Here is a 27325-nt window from a genome sequence, read left to right on the forward strand (position 1 = left end):
CAAGCCCATACCAACATTTGATGTCACAATTGACTAACGGCCAGTAGACGTGAAATAGCACCAAGCTATACCCTAGTGCGACGCATGCAGCAACTGAAGTGTGGGAGGGCACAATGCTAGGGGGCAACCGTTCAGTAGCATTGCTCCTCCATGACAAGCCCAAGTACCACCAGAACAAGGTTGAGTCAGTTTCATAGGAGAAAAAAAACTTACACCATACTGGATTCACAACCTAAGAGCTGCACTCTAGCTAACGCATCTGAACTGCTGAAATGATTTTCCAGAAAAGTGGGTCAGCAGCTGTGGCAGTCATGACTGTTCACACTGGCAATGGAAAAGCCAACAAGGCTTGTCGCAAGCCATCATCTAAAGCAGAAGCGAGAGTCTGCTGCGAATCAAACTCCAACTTGGGCCTCTGGTAGCTACAATAGCCCATCAGCATTGGCATGCTGAATGGTGGAGTGGTAACGAAGGTCATAGCAATAGTTATTGAGAAGGAGAGCCTACCCCTGAAATCTTTGAGCAGTCCTGTTGGGCAGCTTGGAACAAGGTACAAATAAGGAAACCAGTGGCTTGTGATCAGTTATTTGGAGGAATTTCACCAGTACAAGAAAACATGAAACTTTTTAACCATGAAATTAATAGCTTGCTCCTCCTTTTTCACTCACACAGCAAAATGCATCCTCAATGCACAAGCAGCAAGCTGTTCTGTACCATCCAGGTTCTGGTGGGACAGAATTCCATCAATGCTATACTGGGAACAGGACAGGGTGAAAGTTTTACCCAGCATAAAAGGCAGACAGAGAACAGAGCACAAACACTGCTCAAGAGACTTAAGAGCCTATTGGCAAACAAATGTAACACCCTTCTGGTGAAGTCAGTTAAGAGGATCAGATGTATGTGGCTCAAGGATTAAGCATAATATGAAATACCACAAAAAAAAAAAAAAAAAAAAAAAAAAAAAAGGCCTGGAGCTCCTTCTTAGATGCTGGCAGGCTGATGACAGCTTTGATGTGGTCATCTGTCAGGATGAGGCTATCTTTGCTAAGCCCGTGTCCCATAAATGCACCTTTGGGCAGAAGAAACTGGACTTTTCCAGCCTGCAGTGAAGGCAACTCACCAGAAGGCATTGGAAAACCAGCTCAACATTTTGTAAATGTTCCTCTCTTGTAGGGCCCGTTACACAGAGGTTTTCAAGGTAGTTGATGCAACAGAGAATTTCAGAACCAACTGCACCAATACTGTTGTTGAATTCCCAGTGCTGACAAGATTCCAAAAGGCGAATGATAAAACTGATAAAACTTAAGTGAGTGTGAAGAACCAAGACAGTCCAAGAGACTGTATCCAACAGTAACTGCTGGTGGGCATTTTGTGTGATTAATACTGGTTCCCCGATGACTTCACCAACAACTCTGCCATCCAAATAATAGGATATGAATCCATGACACATTTTGTATTGCCTGTCTGTTTAAAAATCGGTTTGAAGGTGTATGGCACCATTGGGTGTTTGAACCACCACCAAAGGACTTGATTGAATAGGTAAGAGAAATGACCCTTGATTCTGCCAGTGCTGCAATTAGGCCTTTACCTTGTTGTGCATGATGAAGGGAATAGCATGGGGGGGGGGGGGGGGGGGAGGGATGGTGCAGGTGATCATATTTAGGAAGTGCCAATGGCTTAAGGGAAACATGTGCCTGGAAATATTCTGCCTGCCCCAAAGTACTCAAACAGTGCTGTATGACTGCTGTATGACACTAAATGCACTTCATTAACCATCATGAAGCCAAAAACAGGAAAGGCATCTCGCTAAAAGATATTCTGTGTCAACAGTGAATTGATCACTAACAATGAGAGTTGCCACTTGATTTTCTGATAACGTGCATGGAGGAGAATTGGCCCCACTAAGTAATGTACTGTTTACCGTAAGACACAACATGACTTAGCAGCCGTTTCAACTCCAGGCATCCTGCAGCCTGTATGTATCTAAATTAATGACACTGACCTTCACTTCTGTGTCTTAGTAACCATTCATAATAGGAATGTTCCTGCTGTATCTCCAAATATTGACTATTCCCCCAGGTACACCCTGCATAATCTACCTGAAACCCTCTGGTGTCTCATTTACATATACAGGCTTATTTTACATTTTTATGTTATTAAGAAGAATGAATAGTTTTAAAGACTCATCATTTATATTGACATGGCATCAACACCTTAATGGCAGCATCTCTGCTTCACCTACCTTCAGTATGCTGTCTGGAAACAGCACACATCAAATGACGGATCAACCAAATATTTGCATCTACAGAAGAATAACAGTAAATTTACATACATCAAGCATTCTTTCTCAGACTTGAAAAATTAGGTAGTGAGACATTTGAAACTCCACCATTCACCAACATCCAAACCAAAGACAAAATACAAAGTTACTCTTTGATAATACTTCATGATTTCGGAGTTAGAAGTGGGTCATATACTTGGATTTGGAGAGGTTTGGGAAGGAATCAACCATGGCTGCCTTTCCTTGAAACAAAACTGAGATGAACCTAGACTAGACAAGTATTCCAATCAAGTTCTTCCAGAATGTGAGCCCAATATTTTAACATTATGCCAAAGAATGATGCAGAACCTTTGAAGTAGTGACTAACAAGGATTTGTCTTTACAATTGCTTATTCAGTGCTGCCTTGAATTGCAAAAGCTCTTGAAGTGAGTAAGGCTAACACTCAAATCCAGTTAATGATCGCTAATTTCCATAAATTTGTTCACAGTAGGCATCTGTATACATCTCATAGAACATAATGTTTATAGAACTGACAAATACTAGAAACATTTCCAATATGCTGCTTTTGGTATGGAGAAAAGCAGCTACTTGTAACCAACTGCAATGTGTAAGACTCTCCAATCCCACTCACTGCAACTGAGACTGTAATACTGAATTAATATCCCTTGTGTAAGATGTATTCAGTGCAAAAACTTCTCTCAATACAGAGCATTGTGTAACGTGTTCTAGACCACTAACTGAATATACGTAGATGGCTTTTTCAGTGCTTTATATGATGTGTGCACATTGAATTACAGACAATGGACCAACAAATATGTAAGCAAAATTAAGATATATTACGAATACCCACCATTTTCAATCCTTTGATACATTCTAATTTGTTATGGAATGAGTGAAAGAAGAACGCTGTTTTTTTGGAGTCTAAATGTTATGGGCTCCTATCAGTTAACTGTAGGTACACACAAGATATTGTCTAACAGTCAGCAAACCTAAATACTCACCATCCCATGCTAGAAGTGGTTATGTTTTATCTACTATTTTTGCTTCATTTGTCAACTATGGTAGTAAACAATTAATTACACTGATAAAACTGATGACACTTTGCTATTCTAGAGGCAGTGACAGTTGCCACCACACAAAAAAAGACTACTAACACAAATCCTACTAACATTAAAAACGTGTCACACACAGGGACTCTACATCGAATCAGAGTAGAAGTCCTGTTACCTGATCCACTGCAGACTAAGTAAATGGCAACATTAATTAAAGATTATCACTGTGTGTGGGGAGGGGGGGGGGCAGAGCTGTGGAGAGGGGAGGAGGGGGGACCTGTGGAGAGGGGTGGACGGGGGGGGGGGGGGGATAACTGGTAACCTTTATCAGAAATGTCTAATTCAGCTCCTGGTGTAACAAAATTTTTAAGTCAAATATTCATTTTGTTGATTAGCAAACATAACCTTCTAACCAGCACAAACTAACCGCTAACCAGCACAAACTAACTGCTAACCAGCACAAACATACCGCCAACCAGCACAAACATACCGCCAACCAGCACAAACATACCGCCAACCAGCACAAACATACCGCCAACCAGCACAAACATACCGCCAACCAGCACAAACATACCGCCAACCAGCACAAACATACCGCCAACCAGCACAAACATACCACCAACCAGCACAAACATACCACCAACCAGCACAAACATACCACCCACCAGCACAAACATACCACCAACCAGCACAAACATACCACCAACCAGCACAAACATACCACCAACCAGCACAAACATACCACCAACCAGCACAAACATACCACCAACCAGCACAAACATACCACTAGCCAGCAGGTATGTGCAACTAACCAGCAGGTATGTACAACTAACCAGCAGAAAATACCACTAACCAGCACAAATAAATTAGTAACCAGCACAAATAAATTAGTAACTAGCACAAATCCCAGTACACATTTACGTATCTTGCATCTTCTGCATATAAACATTAATTTTTTTCACAAAATGAGTGTTTCACACTGTGTAAGATTTTGAAGAGAAATTAGTCCAACATTTCCCTCAGATGAGAAGGAACAACCCCAACCATTTTCACTAGTGTGTTGAACTGCTGGCTGATGCTGATTGGGCCTAGGTTTTAACCATGTGTGTAGTGAAGAACATTGACTTAGTAACTCAATTCCACACAAGCACCAAAATGTGAGTTTGGTGATGCAGTGCCCAGAAGTAAGATTTCAGTCAGTCTTTTCTACTTCCAGTGATGTTGCTTTTTTAATGACATTAACAGCGTATCTTCATTTCAAAATTCCATTCACATCTTTTAAAGGTTAAAGAAATTGTTTTATTTGTAGTGAAGAACATCAGTCCAATAAATTATTGAAGATAATTACATTTGCTGGACGAGGTATTTTCCAGTATTCTTTATTTAATCTTAAATTATAGTTCTCCATTTACTTACAGTGTGGGCAACATGCTCGGACATTTTTTTTTACAATAAATACTCTTTGTAACATTCTTTTTAATAAATACTGTAAACTTGAGACAACAGCAGACAAAGTTGCCTCAATGCTCTCTCAGATATGGCTTAATTAAATGTCATGGTACAAAATTATGAAACATTATTTTAAATTAAAAAGAAGTACACAAATAATTGTTGTTCTGATAGGATTTGTGTCTAGTTACATGAAAACTAAATGTGAGTGGCTAAGACAAAAGCCTAAGTGACAGCTTCACAGCAGAACAAAAATACAGCAAATTTCACAATACTGTGTTAGGAACTTGTCTGCACGAGCAGATTTCCACTTTCACACACATTAGTAGCACATTATTAAAAGCAAACTAAAGTACACAAACACACATACATGGCACAAATGGACTATTCTTACATGTATTTACATAAATAAGAAATTCAACACTGTTTAAGGGTTGAATGATGAAACAGGTGCACATGACAATTACTATTCAACATGACAATTTCAAAAGTCTCTGTATAAAACTATACACAACATACAATTAGAAAAATAAAAATTTAGAAATAATTTTTTTTTTTCAAATGACATGGCAAGGAAAGAAGCTTTAGTAATTTTTGTTCAGGTAGTTACCATCTTCTCAATGTAAATTATGTAACTCAAACTGTTGACACTGACAGATCATGCAATAAATACTTTGGTATCTTATCATTACATCTCAGCAGTTATCAACTTTGGCATAAATATTTATGAGTATTTTTGTCGATCTGTTTATATATGATTTTCAGATCATTATCTTGACAGTCTGATGATAATACTTCAATCACTTGTAATATTGAATCAGCTTATATCCTGTTGCATAAATTTAAAAAACAGTATAACACAAAAATTACCATTTTAGACCAGTCTGTACATCAAACATTAAATCAGCAGATTTATTTAGCATGGCGGTTTCTTCTGCAGTGAGTGGCTGTTTCACTATGTGTGTAACTCCATTCTCTCCCAACACACATGGCAAAGAGAGAAATACATCCTTGGAAATACCATGATAACCCTGTAAAAGTTTTCTTATATTAATAAAATCTGTATTAAAAGAGAAGCAAATCAACACAGAGTGAGTGTGTGTGTGTGTGTGTGTGTGTGTGTGTGTGTGTGTCGAGAGAGAGAGAGAGAGAGAGAGAGAGAGAGAGAGAGAGAGAGAGAGAGAGAGAGAGAGAGCCAATGAATTCTTTTTAAGCAGGCAAAAATAACATCTGTTTTGAGGAAAATAACACTGAATTTGGCTATAAAATAAAACAACTTACCACTTTTTCATGTCCCTAATTATAGATAACTACATTATCTCTAAAAAGTTGGAGGTCTATATTACATGACAGACCATTAATAAATAAGGAGCAGTCAAATGAAAACTGAAAAACTTCCACAATTGGACCATGCAATGGTTCCATTCAAAGCAATCCCAACATATGTTAAGATATTTATCCCAGTGAGAGATAAAGCAGTCAGTTCCTGTTTCGTAGGACACAGCTGGCCACTGGTGTGTCCTCAGCTGCACCCATACTTGCACTTCCTTGTCTGTCTGGAACCAACATCCCTGTGACTGTCTTCAGGTTGCAAGGGTGTGAAAACCACACAGTAAAAGATCTGGGCTCTAAGGAGGACATTGCAGTGTTTTCCAACCAAATAACTTAAATGTAGCCTTCATCCAATTGGCAGTGTGAGTGTGGGGGAGGATGTTATCATGCAACAGGATAATTCTGTCAGACAGCATTCCTGGGCATTTTGACTTTTTGATATGCCGTGGTTTTTGCAAAGTACCTTCATAGTGCTGTGTGTTGATTGTGGTTCTGCACTCTGTGAACTAGGCATACTGTTGCATGATAATGCCTGTCCCCACACTGCCAAACAGAGGAAGGCTATGCTTTAGCGATTTGGTTGGGAAATACTGCAACATCCATGAGCCCATATCTTTCACCGTGTGATTTTCAGATCTTGGTGATCTGAACAAAGGCATGGATGTTAGTTTCAGTCAGCTGAGAAAGCACAAGAGTGGACGCAGTTGTGGATTCATCAGTGGCCAATCACATTCTATGGAACGGGAATTAATCATCTCATCTCCCAATGGGATAAATATCTTCACACTTGAAGATTACTTTTGAATGGAACAATTCCATGGACCTGTTGTGAATGTGTTCAGTTTCCATTGAACTGCTTGTTATATATGAATGACCTAGCATATAATATTAATCTTGGACTTTCTGGAGATGATGATGACAATGACGATGATATCTACAATTAGGGACATGAAAAAGTCGCTTTATTTTGTGACCAAATTTGATGTTATTTTTTGTCCAAACTGGTGTTAGTTTTGCCTGGTTCAGTGTTTTCTTGTCAAATTAACTGGTATCATCTTGTAAAATTTGGTGTGTATTTTTTGCCAAATTCAGTCTTATTCTTTTGCCAAATCTGGTGTATTTTCCCCAGTTATGTTTTTTTTTTTTTTTATTTATTTTGGTCCTATTGTCTTTGTCATGTCGAAGTTGCATGGGACTGTCACTTTAAGATTATACATGAACCTCAGCTTTGAGGATATAAGAAGTCAAACTCCAGTTTTAACACTCAAAAAATGTCAGTTATGAGTATTAGTAACCTGGTGTCCTCACTTATAACATTCTGTAAGTGGGCTGCTTCCATGTAGGCAGCGCTGTGTAGCGCTTTGCATTGGATCTCTGACTGCGCTTTCTTTGTAAGAGACTCTGTGGCTGGTTGGACTCATTGTTGGAAGATTACCAGTAGTGTTGGGCAGTTGGAAGTTAGTCACCAGCAGTGATGGAAGTACTGTTGGGCAGTGGAGGTGAACAGTCAGCAGTGATGGATGTTAAATGTGAGAAGTTAGCATTGATGGAGGGTAGAGGTCTGAAGTGTTAGCATAGGCTAATGATCTGGAAGTATCCGACCCGGAGATTGAAAATTATTCATGATTATATATATCTTTGCACTGGATGTCAATGACTATTTATACTTGTGTTTGAACTGGATGTCACATTATTAAAGTAAAAAATACATTATTTCGTTTGCAACAAAATCTTTCCTTTGCTAACCACATGCCTATTAGTAGTTAGTGGCTTTAGTAGTTAGTATCTTTTATTTAGCTGGCAGTAATGCTCACTGTATTGCCGTAGTTCGTGCATTGAAGATCTTTGTGAGGCAAGTGCTTAATGAAATGTGTAGGTTATCATCAGGATTGCTTCTTATTCAGGGCCATTCTTTTGTATTAATTATTTGAAGTCAGGTTGTTATTTTTTTGAGCAGTCAGATTGTGTTGTGCTAGTATATTGTGGGTCAGTGTTAACATGATAAGAAAAAGTAGAGAGAAAGTAGGCTCAGTACATTCAGTTTTACTCAGCTGTTTCAGAATCAAATAATGTAGAAGTTTCATCTTCTCAGTCATTCAGCAATCTAAGTACAGATTCAGACATTTAAATAAAGAAGTTTCAATTCTTATATGGCAAAATTACAAATTTTGTAATAGCTCATAAGACATCATCCATTTTGCATTGTTTCACTAAGAAGTGCTAATTTTGCTGTCCATATCTCTAATGAATTACTATTTGATAAAAGGTTGTACAAAAATTTAGCAAAATCTTGATTAGATTTTGAAGTGGAGCAAAGACTGGTAGCTTACTTTAAATGATCAGGAATGTAAAATTTGGCACTTCGAAAATGCAAAGCGTGGCATCCTATGCATACAATATCAATGAGTCACAATTGGAATCATTCAATTCATATTAATACCTGAGTGTAACAAATTGTGAGTATAAGCAGTGGGAATTGATAGGATACCGGGTAAATGCCAGCTATAGAAACTGTTTACAGAACACTTTTTCATCCAATAACACTGGACAAATGTACGAGACCGATAGCAAATGCAAACAACTGGGGATATTAAACATATGTGTAGAACAGCTGCTTAAATGGTCACAGGTTTGTTTCACTAATGGGATAGCCTCACACAAATGCTGAAAAATCTAAACCAGCAATGACTCCAAGTGGTCTGCTAGCCTGTGAAAGTGTACTGAACAAAGTTTGAAGAACAAGTCTTCAACGAAGAATCTAGGACTCTACTATAGCTTCCTGTTTAGTGTCACAGTAGGGGCCACAAAGACAAAGACTAATTACAGTGTGTGAAAGGCATTTAAACACTCATTCTTTCGAAGCACTATATGCAAATGAAACAAGAAGAAACTAAATACATGGTACTGTGGGGGAAGTACCCTCTACCATACATGTCACAAGGTTTGCAGAGGACAGATGATGAAATTCTAGTAAGACACTTTTATGTATTTCTTGTTCTTGAATGTATCGTTTATGACAAACATTTCACAGATCGTAAAAAGAAAGCCAATGTTACACTTTGCGTATTCGCAAGTGATACGAATACTATCTGCATACATGATGCATAGTCAACTTTATTTTGTTTGGTCCAGAAAACCAGTAGTTAGGGCAAAAAGAGTATACCCTGGAAAAATGAGAAATGGAGATATATATATATATATATATAAGCCCTGAACCAAATTACCCTAAAAAAGTTAGAACTGTAAAATAAATTAATAACATTTTATAAGTGATGTGTTTCGTGTGCACAATCATGAAAATACATTATAACATGAGAATATAATTTTAAAGCAAAAATGGTGGTATAAACAAACAGTTAATCAGATTTTACTCACATTAACCAGTGTTGACACAGCATGAACAACATGAGCATTGCGCAAAATGCTTTGTGCTAAAGCCGCAACACTCAGCCCAATAGCCCATGATGTATAACCCTTTAGTTTTATGACCTCATATGCACTGGAAAGGAGAAAAACTATTATTAATCACATGTAGCAGCCCTGGGCATTATTGCTATATAAGATTAAGCAATTGCATTTAAAGAGAATGAAACCAAAATCCTATCAACGGAATATAATAATTAGAAACAACAGTTTTAACATTAACAAGAATACCACTGCATTTTTTAGAATTATAACTATCATAGTTAACGACTGATAACACATGTTAATCATTTGCAACTAAGACTCCAATCCATATACTCATACACATTCACGGAAAAAGCATGAAGGAATGACCCAAATGGAATGGAAATCAGTAGATGTGATGTACATGTATAAATGAATGTTTAAAATTTAAAAAAATTGGTGAGTTATTCAAGAGAGTAAGCTTTACAAATTGAGTAAGTCAATAACAAATTGCTCCACCTCTGGTTCTTATGCAAATGGTTATTTGGTTTGGCATTGACTGATAAGAGTTGTTATATGTCCTCCTGAGGGTATTGTGCCAGATTCTGTCTAATTGGCACATTATATCTTCAAAATCCTAGTTGATTGGAAGGTTCTGTCCATAATGCTCTGAACATTGTTGATTTAAGAGAAATCTGGCGACCTTACTGGCCAAGGTAGGGTATGGCAAGCAATAATACAACCAATAAAAACTCTAACCATGTACAGGTAGGAATTTTCTTGCCAATATGTAACCCCAGGATGGCTTACCATGAAGGGCAACAAAATGGGGTGTAGAATATTACTGGTGTACTGCTGTGCTGTAAAAGTGCCATTGTTGACAACCAAACACATCCTGCTATAAAAGAAATGGCACCTCAGACCATCATTCCCGGCTCTCAGTATGCATGCATGGCAGGCAACAGTCAGATTGGTATCCCCCAGCTATCTGGGTCATCTCCAGAGGTGCCTTTGGCCTGTAATCTTGTTGACTGAAGTAGAATTGTCTTCACTTACACGTCCTGTTTCAAACTGAGCCCCCATAACCAGTGAAGACATGTCCAGATATTCCCTGGACTGCAGTGAGATACCAGCCTGACTGTCACCTGCTGTATATTCTGACATCCAAGAGTGATGGTCTGGGGTGCCACTTCATTTCATTTCACAGCAGGACCCCTTTGGTTGTCACCTGTGCCACCCATGCAACGCGCGAGTGTATACCTGTCCTTTTTTCCCCCTAAGGTAAGTCTTTCCGCTCCCGGGGTTGGAATGACTCCTTACCCTCTCCCTTAAAACTCACATCCTTTCGTCTTTCCCTCTCCTTCCCTCTTTCCTGATGAAGCAACTGTTTGTTGCGAAAGCTTGAATTTTGTGTGAGATATATATATATATGTGTGTGTGTGTGTGTGTGTGTGTGTGTGTGTGTGTGTGTGTGTGTGTGTGTGTGTCTGTCGACGTGCCAGCGCTTTCGTTTGGTGGGTCACATCATCTTTGGTTTTGGATATATATATAGCGCTGGCACGTCGACAGACACACAAACAAACACAAACACACACACAAAATACTAGCCCTCGCAACCAACGGTTGCCTCATCAGGAAAGAGGGATTTGCTCCTTCCCTCTTTCCTGACGAGGCAACTGTTGGTTGCGAGGGCTAGTATTTTGTGTGTGTGTGTGTTTGTGTGTTAACGTAATTGAATCCTTCTTTTGACTACCAGATTGACAACCTGATGTAACTGAAAACTTTAGAGAAAATCTGAGTTTGCTTGTACTTATGTTCACCTATCATATTGTAATCATTGGAGGAGGCTTTAATCACCCATCAATTAATTGGAAAAATTAGAGTTTTGTGAGTGGTGAACTTGAAAAACATCCTGTGCAACAGTACTAAATGTCTTCTCTGAAAACTACCTAAAACAGATTATTCAAAACCCCACTCATGATGGAAATATTTGAGATATAATGGCAACAAATAGACATGATGTCTTTGAGAGTGTCAACATTGAAACAGATATCAATGACCATGAGATAGTTGTGGCACCAGTGATAAATGAAATACAAAGGGCAACTGAAAGAAATACACAGATTTTTAATTTTCTGGGCCTACTGTGTAATAAATACCTTTCAAGGACATAATATTTGTATAGCCAGTTAAGAATATTAGTTTTACTTGAACTATAGACCTATTTCAGCTATACAGCCATCATTATGTGATGTTTTCAAGTCCTGACTTCCAGGCAATATCGTTGTTCTGTTGCCTGTTGCTGTCTATTTGTTTACTGATTATATTTTTCATTGTTGTTCTGTTAGTAATCAGTTGAGTGTTGTGTTCTGATATTTATTAGTAATGGTCAGAAATAAAACATACTTTCCAGCAGAAAGTTTGTGACAGCAATTACATCAGATGATCAGCAATATTGTATGTACATCTAATCTGACATAGTTGCTGTCATGAAATTTCAACTGGAAATTAAGTTTATTTCTGACTATTTCTAATGAACTGTCACAATGTAACAACTGGTTAATACTAGAATAATGATAAAAAAATATGACCAGTACATTAAGACAGCAACAGAGATAACAAAATCGCTTATTATCTGTCACTAAATGTCAACTACAGACTAAGATTTATTTCTGGGCAATTTCTGACCACTACTAAAAGAAAAGTCAGAACATACCAGAAGACTAATAATTATTGCTACATTAACATAAAATATAATCAGTAACAAATAGACAGCAACAGAAACAATGATACTGCATGGGAGTCAGGACTTGAAAAAATAACCTGGTGATGGCTGTATAGCTCCAATAGGCTTATAGTTCAAACAAATAAAATATTCACAGCAGTGTAACTGGTTACATAAGTATAATATGCCCTTGAAAACACAATGGTACATATGATCAGTAAACCATATAAAAAAAGCATTAGTGTCATATCTCAATGACAAACTTTAAACTTTCAACACAGGGTAGGAGCATGTAGACGAGGTGAACAGATTCCCTTGCACTGGTTATGTATGTACCCTGAAGAACAGTTCACAATGAGAGGGACCCTCATGGTGTACAGTAACTGTAAAAAACTTCTAAAGACACAGAGACAACTGTGTTATAGGTGTAAAAAACCGAAAGAAATTCTGGTCATTTGTTAATGTTGTTTGTGGCAGCAAAGTTAGTGTCCAGTCACTTGCAGATGAGACAGGACCTGAAACTGAGGGTTGCAAAGCAGAAGCAGAAATGCTTAACTCCATTTTCAAAAGTTCCCTTAGAAAGGAAAACCCAGGAGACTGCCACAATTTAGTTCTCATACCACTGAAAAGATGAGTGAAATAGTTATTAGTGTCAGTGCATTGAGAAACAGACAAAATTGTTAAAACTGAACAAAGCTCTAGACCTAAAGGAATCCTCAGCAGCTCCTATGTTGAATTTGTAGCCAAGTTAGCCCTTCTTTTAATTATTATCTGACACAGATCTGTTGAACAAAAAATTATGTCCAGTAGTTGGAAGAAAGCACAGGTCACACCCGTTTAACAAGAAGGGTGGTATACGTGATCCACAAAACTACATCCAATATCCTTGATATCAATTTACTGTAGATGCTTAGAACATATCCTGAGCTCAAATATAACAAGGAATCTCTAACAGAATGACCTCCTCAATGCCAACAAGTATGGATTCTGAAAACATCCATCACGTGAAACCCAACTCTACTATTTTCTCACATGGCATAGTGAAAGCTATGGATCAAGGCAGTCGGATAGATGCAATATTTCCTGATTTCCAAAAAGCATTTGAGTTAGTGCTACATTTACACTTATTATCAAAATTACTGTCATGCGGAGTATCAAGAGAAATTTGTGATTGGTTTGAGATTTTTTTGATCAGGAAGATGCAGCCACTTATCATGGAAGGAGATCAATCAGCAGATGTAGAAGTAACTTCAGGTGTGTTGGGGCCATTGCTGTTCATGTTTTATATTAATGTCATGCAGATGATATCAATAGTAATCTCAGACTTTTTGTAGATGATTTAGTCATTTGCAATGAAGTACTGTCTGAAAGAAGCTGTGTAAACATTCAGACAAATCTTGACAAGACATCAAAGGGGGTGCAAAGATTGGCAACTTGCTGTAAATATTCAGAAATGTAAAACTGAGCACTTCAAAAATCAGAACAGAAACATAGTATCATATGACTGTAGTATTAGTAAGGCACAGCTGGAATCAGTGACCTCTTACTTACCTGGATGTAAAGCGTCATAGGGAGTGAAAAGGAATGAGCATGTAGACTCAGTCATGAGTAAAACAGGTGGTAGACTTCAGTTTATTGGTAGAATACTGGGAAAATGCAATCAGTCTGCAAAGGAGACTGCCTACAAATCACTCATGCAACCCATCCCAGAATGTTACTTTAGTTTTGGGACAGTTACCAAATAGGACTGACGGGGAATATTGAAAGTAATAGATAATGGTAGCACAAATGGTCGCAGGTTTGTTTGATCCATGGGAAAGAGTTACAAAGATGCTCAAGAAACTGAACTTGTAGACTTTTTAAGAAAGCCTTCAACTATCCTGAGAAAGCCTAGTTATGAAATTTCAAGAACTGGTTTTATATGACGACTCTTGGAATATGCTACAAACCCTATGTATCACTCATATGGATTGTGAGGACAAAATTAGATTAACAACAGAATGCACAGAGGCATTTAAAACATCATTCTTCCCGTGCTCAATATGTGAATGAAACAGGAAAAAGCATTAATAAGTGGTACAGTGGGACACAACCTCTGCCATGCACTTCACAGTGACTTGCAGCATAGCTGTAGATGTAGATGTAGGAAGTATTATCAACAATGTCCCTCCAAAATATAGTTTTTTTTCACCTGCCCTCTGTTCATTAAAATCTAACATTGTGTGTGTTTTCTTACTGTAAAATATGCTTCGGTAGACTGCATCAACAACACTAATGCTATCAATTTCAGTGCAGAAACACATTGTTAACAGTTGTTAATGAGCACACAAAATATTTCTGAGTATTGGAAAGAGAACTTCATATGAAACTCAAAACAGCCAGTCTCAGGTATATACAGAAAACCTATTTACCAACACTTAGGCAGCACGTCTTTTTGCAACACCGTCAATGTAATCCCAATAAACCTCTCTCTGCTAAATTGCAGTAAAAACAGTTAAAGAACATATTACAAACATTAATGACCACTGAGTGCACAATTTTGTAAGCTAGTAATCCCAATAATCACTACAGCTTCATTATTTATGTTTTTTGCAAAAGGCAGCAACACAGAGCTTTTAACTACAGTGTTTTGTAATAATACAAGTTCTCTGTAGTGAAACTGTCAGTAAGTTATAGGTACTGCACAGGACCAGATTTCACAGCAGACTTACCTCTGAACTACTTGTTGGTGAAGTTGTTCCCAGTTTTCTTTATCAGCTACAGTCCCCACATTTGGATTTAAATCTCGCAACCTTACACCTGCCACATTTACACCGGACCAGACAGGCACTAAAAAATGATAAGGAGTTTAGTTAGTGTTAAGCACATCTACAGTAATTTCCCAAGTATTGCAAGTAAGGGGGAGAGAGAGAGAGAGAGAGAGAGAGAGAGAGAGAGAGAGAGAGAGAGAGAGAGAGAGAGAGAACGAACATGGTATTATGACAGCTCTGAATCTCATGTCACTTAGCTAATAATCAGCTGTAAATATTTTCAGTTTTATCACACATCATATAAGTTTATTGTGTGGTCCTGTGTTTCAAGAATGGCTCTGAGCACTATGGGACTTAACTGCTGAGGTCATCAGTCCCCTAGAACTTAGAACTACTTAAATCTAACTAACCTAAGGACATCACACACATCCATGCCCGAGACAGGATTCGAACCTGCAACCATAGCGGTCGCGCAGTTCCAGCCTGTAGCGCCTAGAACCACTTGGCCACTCTGGCCGGTAGTCTTGGATTTAATTCAGAATTTATAAAATAGTAATTTCTCAGCTCCATTCGCTTTCTGTCCCACATTTACGGCTGCATGTGTTTCAGCAGTATGGTGCCTTTATGAGGAGCCTAAATGTTACTTATACATATATTTCTAACTGACAACGGACATGAAATGATGGCAGCATGCTGCTGATATCCTTTGTGACAATAAAAATTGAACCAAAAAAAAGTGACTAAAGCTGAGAAATTGTTATTCTGTAAGTTATCTAACATGGTCTCAATCCTCAATGAATTTCATTCAATATTGACAACTTTAAATTTCATCAGACAGTTTAACAGGATCATGCAAATCAATCTGAGAATCTGTGCAAGCCTTACTGTTGACACTATCATACAATACATGACAAAGGCAGGGAAGCACCCGAAAGAGGAGATGGAAACAAAATGAAGCTTCATGGGTTGAGAGGGTATGTGATGTTATCAGCAATTATAAAATCAAGTCAAATTTATAAAGAATTTGGCAGTAAGAGCTCACTTATCACTATGCTGTTGCACCCTTTCTGGCCTGAATGGAATCACTGATTTGACTGGAGAGGGTCACATGAAGCCATCGAATTGTCTCCTGAGGCAAGCTGTTCTACAACTGTTGGAACTGGTCCTGGTTATTGGAACTGGGAAAGGGTTGACATTCAAGCTAGTCCCACATAAATTCTTTCAGGGACAGAACTTGTGATCCCTTTGGCCTTAGGAGTTGTGCAACATCATGCAGGCATTTACAGACAAACATGCCAGTTGTGGAAGAACACTGTCCTATTGGATAATAGCACCATGGTACTGTTGTGTGTGAGGCTACACAAGGATGCAGAAAATCCGTGATATATCATTGTACTGTCAGAATTCCCTCAATCTCTACTAGCAAAGTCTTGAATGTCACACGCTGTGGCTCTTCACATTGTGATGCCAGGAATAACACTATGTGGCTCTCCAAAACAATTTAAGAATGGAACCTCTTTCCAGATTACTATCATCAACAACAGTCATCCAGGGCAGTGCAGAAGCACAGTTAATAGCTGAAGACAATGCTATGCTGTTTATCAGCAGTTCCTGCTTCTCAGTCTCAGAACCACTCAAAACATAGCTGTGTGTGTTGTGGTGTTAACAATGGCCTACACATGGGATGATAATTCCCAGTTCGACTGCTCTTAGTACAGAATGAAACGATGCTGCAGCAAGTCAATTACTGTTAAATTTCAGACAGATATGAAGGGCATTACTATGTTCTTGGTGCACAATATTCCAAACTGCCCTCATGGTGGGCAGACATGGTCAACAAGGAGACTCGACATCAAGTATATCTGACCTCATGTTCCCATGCAGTCCAATATCAGACCACTGTCATATTTGAATGGCCCACAAACCTGGCTACTGCAGGATTAAACTAGCTGCCCAAATAGAGAACCATAATGAGGCTCCTAGCAAAATCTGTCTTGCAGTGATAACACCATCTCATATGAGTGTGTGGCATTTCTGTGTCCTTTACAGTTATCACTCAACATCTGATGCGGTGCACATCCCTTCCAGGCCAGGTGGCAACCCTAAACACCAAAAACACTAATGCACTATGGTGGCCTTTTTTTTGTTTTTGTCAGGCAGTGTAGACACTACTGATCTAGACACCTGGCATCATCTATGGATCATTTCCTCCCTCCAGCAAAATTACAATAGCTTATATTAATTGAAAAGTACAACCACCATTTACAAGTTGTTATTAAAATAATACAATGATTGACAATTTTCAGCAGTAATAGAAATAATGGAAGTCATTAAGTTACTTTGTTACACTTTTGGACAGTGTCCTTATCCAAAACTAATAAAAAGCAGTGATTTACAAATTCTCTTTCCTCTCCCTGTCCCCTCTCAACACCCTAATAGCAAAGAGGCTCACATTCTGTAAATTCAGATGAATAAATACGACCTGCTGATACAAATGGTCACACACTAAATGAAACATTTTCATGTAAAATTCCTTACTCTATTTCTGGATAACAATCTAGAAGTAGTCATGCAGAGAAAACTAACTGAAAAACACATTTTGCTACCTCCCCCTTTATTTCAGAGAAGCAGGTGTCTTGTGGTGACTTAAAGAGAAGGGTGCTAGAGCTTATCATGGATACTTTCCCAATAAGTTATCTCATGGAATGAGCTTGCAGGGCAACACACCAAACATATATGAAGTATTTATATGGTAGAAGCAAAGAGAATACTATATACCACAGTTACGTATGCAACTTTCAGATGTATCTAGAAAGCTCTTAATGCTTACACTCAGTCCCTAGAATGTTTACTCATTAAGGGTGTTTGTTGTCAATAATGTAGAGTTTCACAAAACTGGTCCACTGATTCTCAAGACAAGAAGACATTTCCCTGTGCACAGCTGACAATGAGGTTCTGCCTCCTGATACAAAGGTCTCTTAGAAGCTATGAACAGTTGCAAATAAAAATTGTATGTATTCCAAAACTGGCAATGACTAAACAGCAGTAGGCCTACTACTAATAATTTTACTGTGAACAGGTCTCTGTTCTAACAGCAGTCATTAACAAAGTCATGCTAGTGTTACTGAAGCTGTTACCCAGTATAACATACAATGCAGCAACAATTTCAGATGTACTACCTGCTTGTATTATGTTTTGTACAGCCTATGTAAGCACAATTGGAATACAGCAGATCTGTGGTAGTTAACTGCCAATATAACTTACAGAGAGAATTTCTGACAGTTAAAACCCCCTCTTAAAGCCCACTTTTATTGATTAAACATATCAAATGTTTTTCCTTCATGATAGTATCTGCACATCAATGAACACATCAATGAATAAGTGTTATGTCTCATCTACTCTCTAAGGTAATGGAAGTAAATAAGGTGGCAGATTTCCAGTTATTGGGAGGACACTGGGAAAAGACAGCCAGTTTACATTTGTGTGAGACATCTTAGAGTAGTGATTAAGTGTATGGGGTAGATACCAAATAAGCAAACAGGAAATGTTTAATGTATACATAGAAGAACAGCATGAATGGCCACAGTTTCATTTGAGCCATGGGATGGTGTCAAGGAGACACTGAAAAACCTGAATTTGCAGATTCTTGACACCAACAATCACGTGAATGCCTACATACAAAGTTTCAGGAACCAGTGTATGAAATGAAGAATCAAGGCATATATTAAAACCTTCTATGCTTCACTGCTGTAGATACCACAGTGACAAGACCACACTAATTACACTGCATACAGATACATCCAAGCAATCATTCTTCATGCACTCTACTCTTGAATAGAATGAAAAGATGATCTAATAAATGGTACAATGAGAATTACCCTCTGCCATCCATTCACAGTGGTTGGCAAGGAATAGATGCAGATGTAGACATAACATTCACTAACTTGATCAATTCACAACCAAACTGTCATCTTCCGAGCTAGATTCAGGATACACTAAACATCAGCCTGTGACTACAACATACATTCCTTGAAATAATATACACTGACTGCAAAGGAAAGCTACACTACAAAGCAACTATTCCAAATTAGGGAACCTTCTGGAGATTTTCATATGTAACAGGTATTAAATGAGAAAACTTTCTTTCCATTCAGGACTAATGTCCATTATCTAAATAAGTACAAGATGTAACACTCAGGACATGAATACATTGTTGTATTTGTTTTGGCACAGAAATAAATAGCTTCTGAATATCCTCCTCAGGAATTTCTTGTCATGCCCAAAACACACATGTTATCTGTGATTTATTTATCTAATAACACACATATGCTAATCATTTTACTGGTGTACGGGAGACACATCAAAATATGGTTAATATAACCTCACTGATATAAAGCTATCATTAATAAGATGGAATTGTATTTCAATATTAATGCAATTTTTTTGTGAAAAGGTACCTTTACATATTCTCATAACAATTCACTTCATAAAGATTGCTGGCTAGAGGCACATATGAAATTCTTCACTTTAAGGTGTAGTTTGTGATTATATTTCTACATTTCAATTTTAAATTGCTTTAATTTCTGCATTTTTCCACTATTTACTATACTGTCTTTGACCCAATACTACTACTTCCCTGTGAAGGCAAAGAATGTCCTTTCACTCATTCTTCAGTTTGTTTAGATGAAGGTAACCCATCTTATGAACACTACACTTCATGATAATTTTATCTGACTAAACTACTACTTTATTCTTTGTAAATAATGATGAAATTTTAGGAATTTACTTCTTAAGTCTACAATCCTTTTGTCCAACTTAACTTCTTCCATGGTCATCAGTCTTTTCCATACTTTATTTTGGCGAAATTCTCCCTGTTCCTCCAACTACACTTCTCAATTAAGTGATATTTAACATTTGACTGTTAACATGCAGGTGCCTTAAAAGAGATATAGTGGGAGACATCTCTAGAATGAAGAAAAATTAAAGTACCAATGTTGTGTCATACAGCAGCAAGTGAAAGACAAGTGAACAAGGGAATAATGGTGAACAGGTAATCACTAATTCTACCTGTAAGCTAATATCAGACCTTTCAATCTGGGGAGCCTAACATTTATATTCTGAGACAATATTACATTAATCAATAAAGCCCTTCATATACTGTGACTTCTAATTTCCATAACTGAGCTTAAAATAAACCTACTCGTTAGTAGCTGTATATTAAAATTTGATTTTATAAACTGCTCTGTGCCAAAATTGTTTGAACAGTTAATTACAGACAAACGTTATTAATACCAGAATAAATTTTAACTGTTTGATATGTACAAATGTATATAATGCAGACAAGTGCACGTACCACTGGTGTCACCATGCTCTCCAATTATCCACCCATGACAGCTGGCAGGAGCAACATTTAATCTCTGTGACATCAAGAATCGGAAACGAGATGAATCCAAATTGGTGCCAGATCCAATCACACGATTCTTTGGAAGGCCACTCAGTTTCCAAGCAACATATGTTAGGATATCAACTGCAAAATAATTTAAATTGAATTACACAATGAAATGCTACTTTTAGCTATATTTATAGGTCTGAAGTCTCTGTGAAGGAAACACATTTCTTGTTCAATAAATACTAATGTGAAATGCTAGAGAAAATTACTGACACTGTCACTTTCCAGGCAAAAGAACCAACAAAATATGCCAGAGTCTGGCAGATAGTGCTGTGAAGTGAGGTTCAGCAGCTCAGTTTGGGAAACAAAATGAATATGTGACACTCAATCCATGCTGGCTATGAACTTTATCTTCTGGCACTTCTACATCATAACACATTACCAGTGTTAAGTAGTATATGATAACTGTAGAAAATGGGTCAAATACAAAATGAAAGTTTTTTTTACAAAATAAATCACCTACAATTAAAACAGGAAAAAAACAGGACACTCAAGTATTAATTTGTCCATGGCAACTAACCTGGATTACTAACAACAAGCAAAATGGTATTTGGACTGTGCTTCACCAAGTTTGGAATGATTCCTTTGAAAATATCTGTGTTACGTTGAACCAAGTCCAACCGTGATTCTCCTTCTTTCTGTCGAGCCCCAGCAGTAACAATGCACAATCTTGACCCTGCTGTTACAGCATAATCTGCAAAGACACAGAAGTGTAAACATAACAATAATCAGGGGCTAATTTGATCATCTTACCACTTACATTATATCTACATAGTAAAGGGAAACATTCCACGCGGGAAAAATATATTTAAAAACAAAGATGATGTGACTTACCATACGAAAGCGCTGGCAGGTCGATAGAAACACAAACAGACACATACATACACAAAAAATTCAAGCTTTCGCAACAAACTGTTGCCTCATCAGGAAAGAGGGAAGGAGAGGGAAAGACGAAAGGAAAGGAAGTGGGTGTTAAGGGAGAGGGTAAGGAGTCATTCCAATCCCGGGAGTGGAAAGACTTACCTTAGGGGGAAAAAAGGACGGGTATACACTCGCGCGCGCACACACACACACACACACATCCATCCACACATATACAGACACAAGCAGACATATGTATATGTGTGTGTGTGTGTGTGTGTGTGTGTGTGTGTGTGTGTGTGTGTGTGTGTGTGTGTGTTTTTTTTCCCCCTAAGGTAAGTCTTTCCGCTCCCGGGATTGGAATGACTCCTTACCCTCTCCCTTAAAACCCACTTCCTTTCGTCTTGCCCTCCCCTTCCCTCTTTCCTGATGAGGCAATAGTTTGTTGCGAAAGCTTGAATTTTGTGTGTATGTTTGTGTGTCTATCGACCTGCCAGCGCTTTCGTTCGGTAAGTCACCTCGTCTTTGTTCAGAACAAAGATATATTGATTGAGAAGTGAGAGAATGGCATTGTATGCTTATTAAGATGATCATTTTTTACTAAACAAACATAGTTTTGCCTTGTTTAACCAATTTTTTATTATGGTTATTGCACAACTTAGATTTCATGTTACAAGCCCAATTTCAAGCATGTTATTGATTCCAAAGATGGTAAAGCAAAGATAAACATAATGATAAGGTAAAGATAAACACCTCAACTTCTTAATGTATTGATCCTTGGCTTAATGTAAAATTACTCAATGACCATTTTTTTCTACCAATTACGTATGGTATTACACGACTCAGCACTTACACTAACAGGATTAAACATACCTAATAATAAAGTTATGCATCAGCTTAGAACTTTTTGTCGGCTCAGAGATTGAGGTCCAAAGTTTTACTTCTATCTGGAATTGTGATATCATCTAAAAGAGGTGAATAATTGAATTGGGTTTGTGCATTTAATAATAGGTGTGGAGACAAACATCTGATTTTTTTTAATTTCTACAATTTCTAACTGGCTACAGTTTGCTGCCTTTGCCTCTATGTGTAAGACTTCTACATCTATTATGTATTTGTTGTTTTTGTTAAGGCGATGTTCTGAAAAGGCTGAATCAGGCTTTCTCAGTCTCCAGCTTCTATGTTGATCTTCCTGGCATGTGATCTTATGAACCTCATTTGTTGTAATGGCTGGTTGTTTATCTTATGCATTGAACAAGAAACTACCTATTGTCTGAGGGACATAGACAAGAATGGAGAAGCACTGTGCCTTGAAAATGTTACTTATTCTTTTTGACATTTTTCCTATATGAAGTAATCTGCACCATTTGTCTTTGTTGTTCTTGGGGACAATAGAGACTTGCTTTGCTTCTTCCTCTTTTTACCTGGAATTTTGTCAATGGTGTTCGGATCAAATTCATTATTTGTGGCTATTTTTTTTTTTTCTTTCGTATAATGTACCTAGTGAGTCTTTCTGGGACATGGGGACAGAATGGAAACAGTGGAACATGGGGTGGAATACTGCATACTTATACACTGCAGGATGTTGGGACAAAATCGGAATGAATGTGCCAGTGAATGAATCTTTTGATAAATTTTAAATTTATGGTTTCTGTCTTCTATCTGTAAGCTAATGTCCAGGAAATTTGCACTGTGTCACCCTAACTCCATGCTGACCTTTATATTAGTGTGCCACTGTTTCATATTATCCACAAATTTGTGGAATTGTCTATCGGAACCTTTCCACAAACAAGGAATATCATCACCATACCTGTACCAATATATCACATGTTTTGCCAATGGCTCTCTATTACAAAAATCAGTCTCCCACTTGTCCATGGACATTCCTGCTAGTGAGGAGGATAGAGGTGAGCCCTTTGCCAGACCATCTGCTTGCTTATAATAGCTCTGTTGAAAACATAAATAATTTTGATTTAAACAACATTCCACTGTACTAAGAATGATCAGCTCTTCTTCTGGATTAATGTCGGTGAATACAATGATTGTGATGCAATATCTACACAGTCTTTCACTGGAATACTTGTGAACAAACTATGTATATCAAAGGAGACTAATTTTGCATTTGTTGGAACCCTAACATCTGTTGACCTGTTGGCTAAACCTGAACTGTTCTTAATGATTTATTTCCCTTTGAAGCTCAATTTGTTCTTCAAGAAGGTGTTGATCTCCCATGGCAATCTTCTGTACTGGACCTTGTATCTGCAATACAAGTTCTAGTACACAAGATTGCCAGAGGATCAACACCTTCCTGAAGAAGAAACTGAACTTCAAAGGGAAATAAATCAATAAGAACAGTTTCGATTTAATTACCAAGTTAACAGATGTCAAGGTTCCAACAGATGCAAACTTAGTCTCTTTTGATGTCCAAAGCTGGGTAACAAGTATTCCTGTGAAAGCTGTGTAGATATTGTGTTATAATCATTGTATTCACACAACATTCATTCAGAAGAACAGTTGAGCATTCTTAGTACAATGGAATGTTGTTTAAATGAAAATTATTTCTGTTTTCAACAGAGCTATTATAAGCAAGTGGATGGTCTGGCAATGGGGTCACCCTTATCCAACTTCTAGCTGAAATGTTTATGGACAAGTTTGAGACTAACTTCCTGACAGATTAAAACTGTGTGCCGGACCAAGACTCGAACTCAGGACCTTTGCCTTTCGCGGGCAAGTGCTCTACCAACTGAGCTACCCAAGCACGACTCACGATCCGCCCTCACAGCTTCAATTCTGCCAGTACCAGTCCAGCACACAGTTTTAATCCATCAGGAAGTTTCACATCAGTGCACACACTACTGCAGAATGAAAATCTCATTCAAGTGGGAGACTGATTTTCTTAACAGGGAACCATTGGCAAAACATTTGGTGTAATGGTACAGATATGATTATGATATTCTTTGTATGTGGAAAGATTCCAATAGACAGCTCCAAAGATTTGTGGAAAATATGAAACAGTGAGTCACTAATATAAAGGTCAGCATGGAGTTAGAGAGACCCAGCATAAATTTCTTGGACATTAGTTTACAGATAGAATACAGCAACATAAAAATTATCAAAAAGATTCATTCACTGACACATTCATCCCTGTTTCCTCCCAACATCCAACAGCATATGAACATGCAGCATTCCACCACATGATCCTCAGTCTCCTTTCTATTCCCATGTCCCAAGAAGACTGATCAGCAACTTTATACAATAAAAACAATAGCCACAAATAATGAATTTGGCCCCAAAGTCATTGACAAAATTCTAATTAATAAGAGCAAAAAGCAAACCAGGTCCCTACTGTCCGCAATGAAAAACACAGACAAATGGGGAAAACAAATGGTGCAGATTATCTTTCATAGGGAAAATGTCAAAAAGGATAAGTAATATTTTCAAGGCAAAGATTCTCTCTGTGCTCATTTACGTCCCTCAGACAATAGGTAGTTTCTTGTTCAATGCAAAAGACAAACAAACTGACCTCACAAAAGTGATGTTTATAAGATCATATGCTGGGAGTGTCATTCTTGCTACATGGGACAGATGGAGGTCAACATGCATCAGGTTTAAAGAACGTCATAGAAGCTGATGGCTGAAGAAGCTTGATTCAACCTTTACAGAACATTGCCTTAACAAAAACCGCAAATATGTAATAGATGTAGAAGTCTCACACTTAGAAGAAAAGGTGGCAAAACTTGGCAAAGAGACAGTCTAAAAATTAAAAAAAAAATAAAAATTGTGTGTATATCCCAACACCTATTATTAAATGAGCAAACCCAATTCAATTATTCACCTCTTTTACAGGACATCACAACTTCTAGATAAAAGTAAAACTTTGGGCTCAATCCATGAGTACAAGGAAACTTCTAGGGTGATGCATAACTTTATCTCTAGGTATGTTTAGTCGTATTAGTGTAATTGCTGAATTGCCTAATTCCATACATAATTTTTTTTTTAAATGGACATTGAAGAAATTTCATATTAAGCCAAGGATCAATAAATTAAGAAGTTGAGATCTTTATCTTTGCCTTATCATATTTGGAATCAGTAACATACTTGAAAATGGGCTTGTAACCTGGGTCGTGCAGCAAGCATAATAAAATTTGTTAAATGAGGCAAAGAACAGTGTTTGGTTAGTTGAGTAACACTGTTTCATCGACAACCCACAGTTGATTCAATTAAAGTGGTAAACTTCATTTAAGTAATTTCCTTATGGCATACACAGCACACAATTTCAGAAACTGAAAAACTACAGAACTATCAAACTACACTTTAAAATATTAAAAAATACCTGTGCCAGCCACAATCTTTCCTGTCTTCATGAAAGTAAGACCGTGCTGCAAATCCATCATTTCACCTTTCAGTTTGTCAGCAACAACATCAACCAGTGCTATTTCACTTGCAACATGCTAAAAATGAAGACAAAATTACGCCAAATGAAACACCAAAACTTCGCAGAATTCAGTTATGAAGTCTCAAGTCATTTCTGCTAATGTTTGGATTACCTGAGTCAGTATACTGAAGGCACATGCCATTCCAACCTGACCAACCCCCACAACTGTGACCTTGTTGCCGGATGTTCCCTGTGGCTCCGCCACTTCGCTCAACAGAGCACTTGCAATTTCAGCCATTCCTGTAAAAAAATTAGTTTATAAATAAACTGACTGAAATGACTGTACATTATATCAAATGTGTTTGTCTCTGTGTATTATTATCCTTAGAGAAGGAACAAATGAAACATTACATACTTGGATTGTGACAGTAAAATAAGAAGAATAACTCCCAGAATTCTCTCTACTAGCAAACTACTCACTACTACATGTGTGTGTGGGGGGGAGGGGGGGAATGTGCACAAATTTTTCCTCTTCTTTTTAGGCAGGAGGATTGAGAGAGGAGAGTGATTACTTCATTAACCAAGGACTTCCAAAAGATCAGTTGAAAACTTGGAAGACTTTTTGCCTTAAGTCTGTCCACTTTTGAGGGCTAAATGTGATACTTAATTGAGTAAATGGGAAGATTACAAAAATTATATACTTCTTACTGGAAAACTAAATACTGCTGAAAATGCAAGGACATGATCAAAAATAGTGTTTTGTCTGTTCCATCCAAGTGTATCCCAGAAAGAACAACAGGTATGTGGAGTTCCCATGCAAATATACTTAAATGATGGTGAACAGAATAGGGAGACATGTGAAAAATTGTCAGGTCCCCTAACTTACACCATATAGTGATACTGTTTAGGAAGAATTTCCTACAAACAGAAAAGTATTATAAGTCACAGCAACAATAGTTCTGTCACAGATGGATAGGTTAGTAAGACTCTGCTTAGCTGAAGAACAACTGAGATGATGATGTACAAATGAACCACCGAAACTTATTCCATGGTGGCAAGGAACTGGTGGGATTAAGAACCAGAAAAAGTTGTCAAAAAAAAGTAAAGATGTCAAATTACTGTGGGATTTCAGACCGCTCAATGCTGGACCAGGATACACTACACATCTCAATTGTGGGAAAAAAATATGCATCACAGACTGTCATCCCATGAGATAGCAGAACTCACAAAAAACCACATGAAGAACTTGTCAGATACGAGGGTTTGAAAATCAAACTACAGCGACACTGGCGCAAACCAATGAAAGTTGTCCCTTGGGATCTTGTCACACTAGGAGCAGTGTCAAAAGATACACTGATGAGCCAAAACATTATGACCACCTGCTTAACAGCTTGTTTATCCATCTTTGGGATGAAATACATCTCTAGTTCTGCATGTCATGGATCTTATTTTTGTGGAGGTATGTGGCATTAGATGTCTACGCACAGGTCATGTAATTCACGTAAATAACAGGCCACTGATTTGCGTACACTGTGATGGACACTGAGATATCAACACAAGTTCGTTATAATGCTCCTCAAATCACTGTAGCTCAGTTCTGGCTCCAAGACACAGACAATTATACTACTTAAAGATGACATTGCCGTCAGTGTAGACACCAAAC

General features: G+C 37.8%; 1 protein-coding gene across 4 annotated transcripts in view; it reads right to left on the reverse strand.

Moving 5' to 3' along the window:
- Window positions 1-27325, reverse strand: part of LOC124612263 (L-lactate dehydrogenase-like) — a 309128-nt gene that overhangs the window by 22962 nt on the left and 258841 nt on the right. For all 4 annotated transcript variants that reach the window (XM_047140357.1, XM_047140356.1, XM_047140353.1 and 1 more), the window contains exons 2-8: window positions 25835-25962; window positions 25621-25738; window positions 20947-21120; window positions 20331-20504; window positions 14939-15056; window positions 9491-9614; window positions 5654-5814 (exon numbers count right to left, since the gene is read on the reverse strand). In XM_047140357.1, the coding sequence (XP_046996313.1) occupies window positions 5654-5814; window positions 9491-9614; window positions 14939-15056; window positions 20331-20504; window positions 20947-21120; window positions 25621-25738; window positions 25835-25960 (995 nt within the window). In that variant the 5' untranslated portion in view covers window positions 25961-25962. The remainder of the gene's footprint in view (window positions 1-5653; window positions 5815-9490; window positions 9615-14938; window positions 15057-20330; window positions 20505-20946; window positions 21121-25620; window positions 25739-25834; window positions 25963-27325) is intronic.

Source organism: Schistocerca americana, chromosome 4 (assembly GCF_021461395.2).
Source record: "Schistocerca americana isolate TAMUIC-IGC-003095 chromosome 4, iqSchAmer2.1, whole genome shotgun sequence".
Classification (NCBI taxonomy): domain Eukaryota; kingdom Metazoa; phylum Arthropoda; class Insecta; order Orthoptera; family Acrididae; genus Schistocerca; species Schistocerca americana.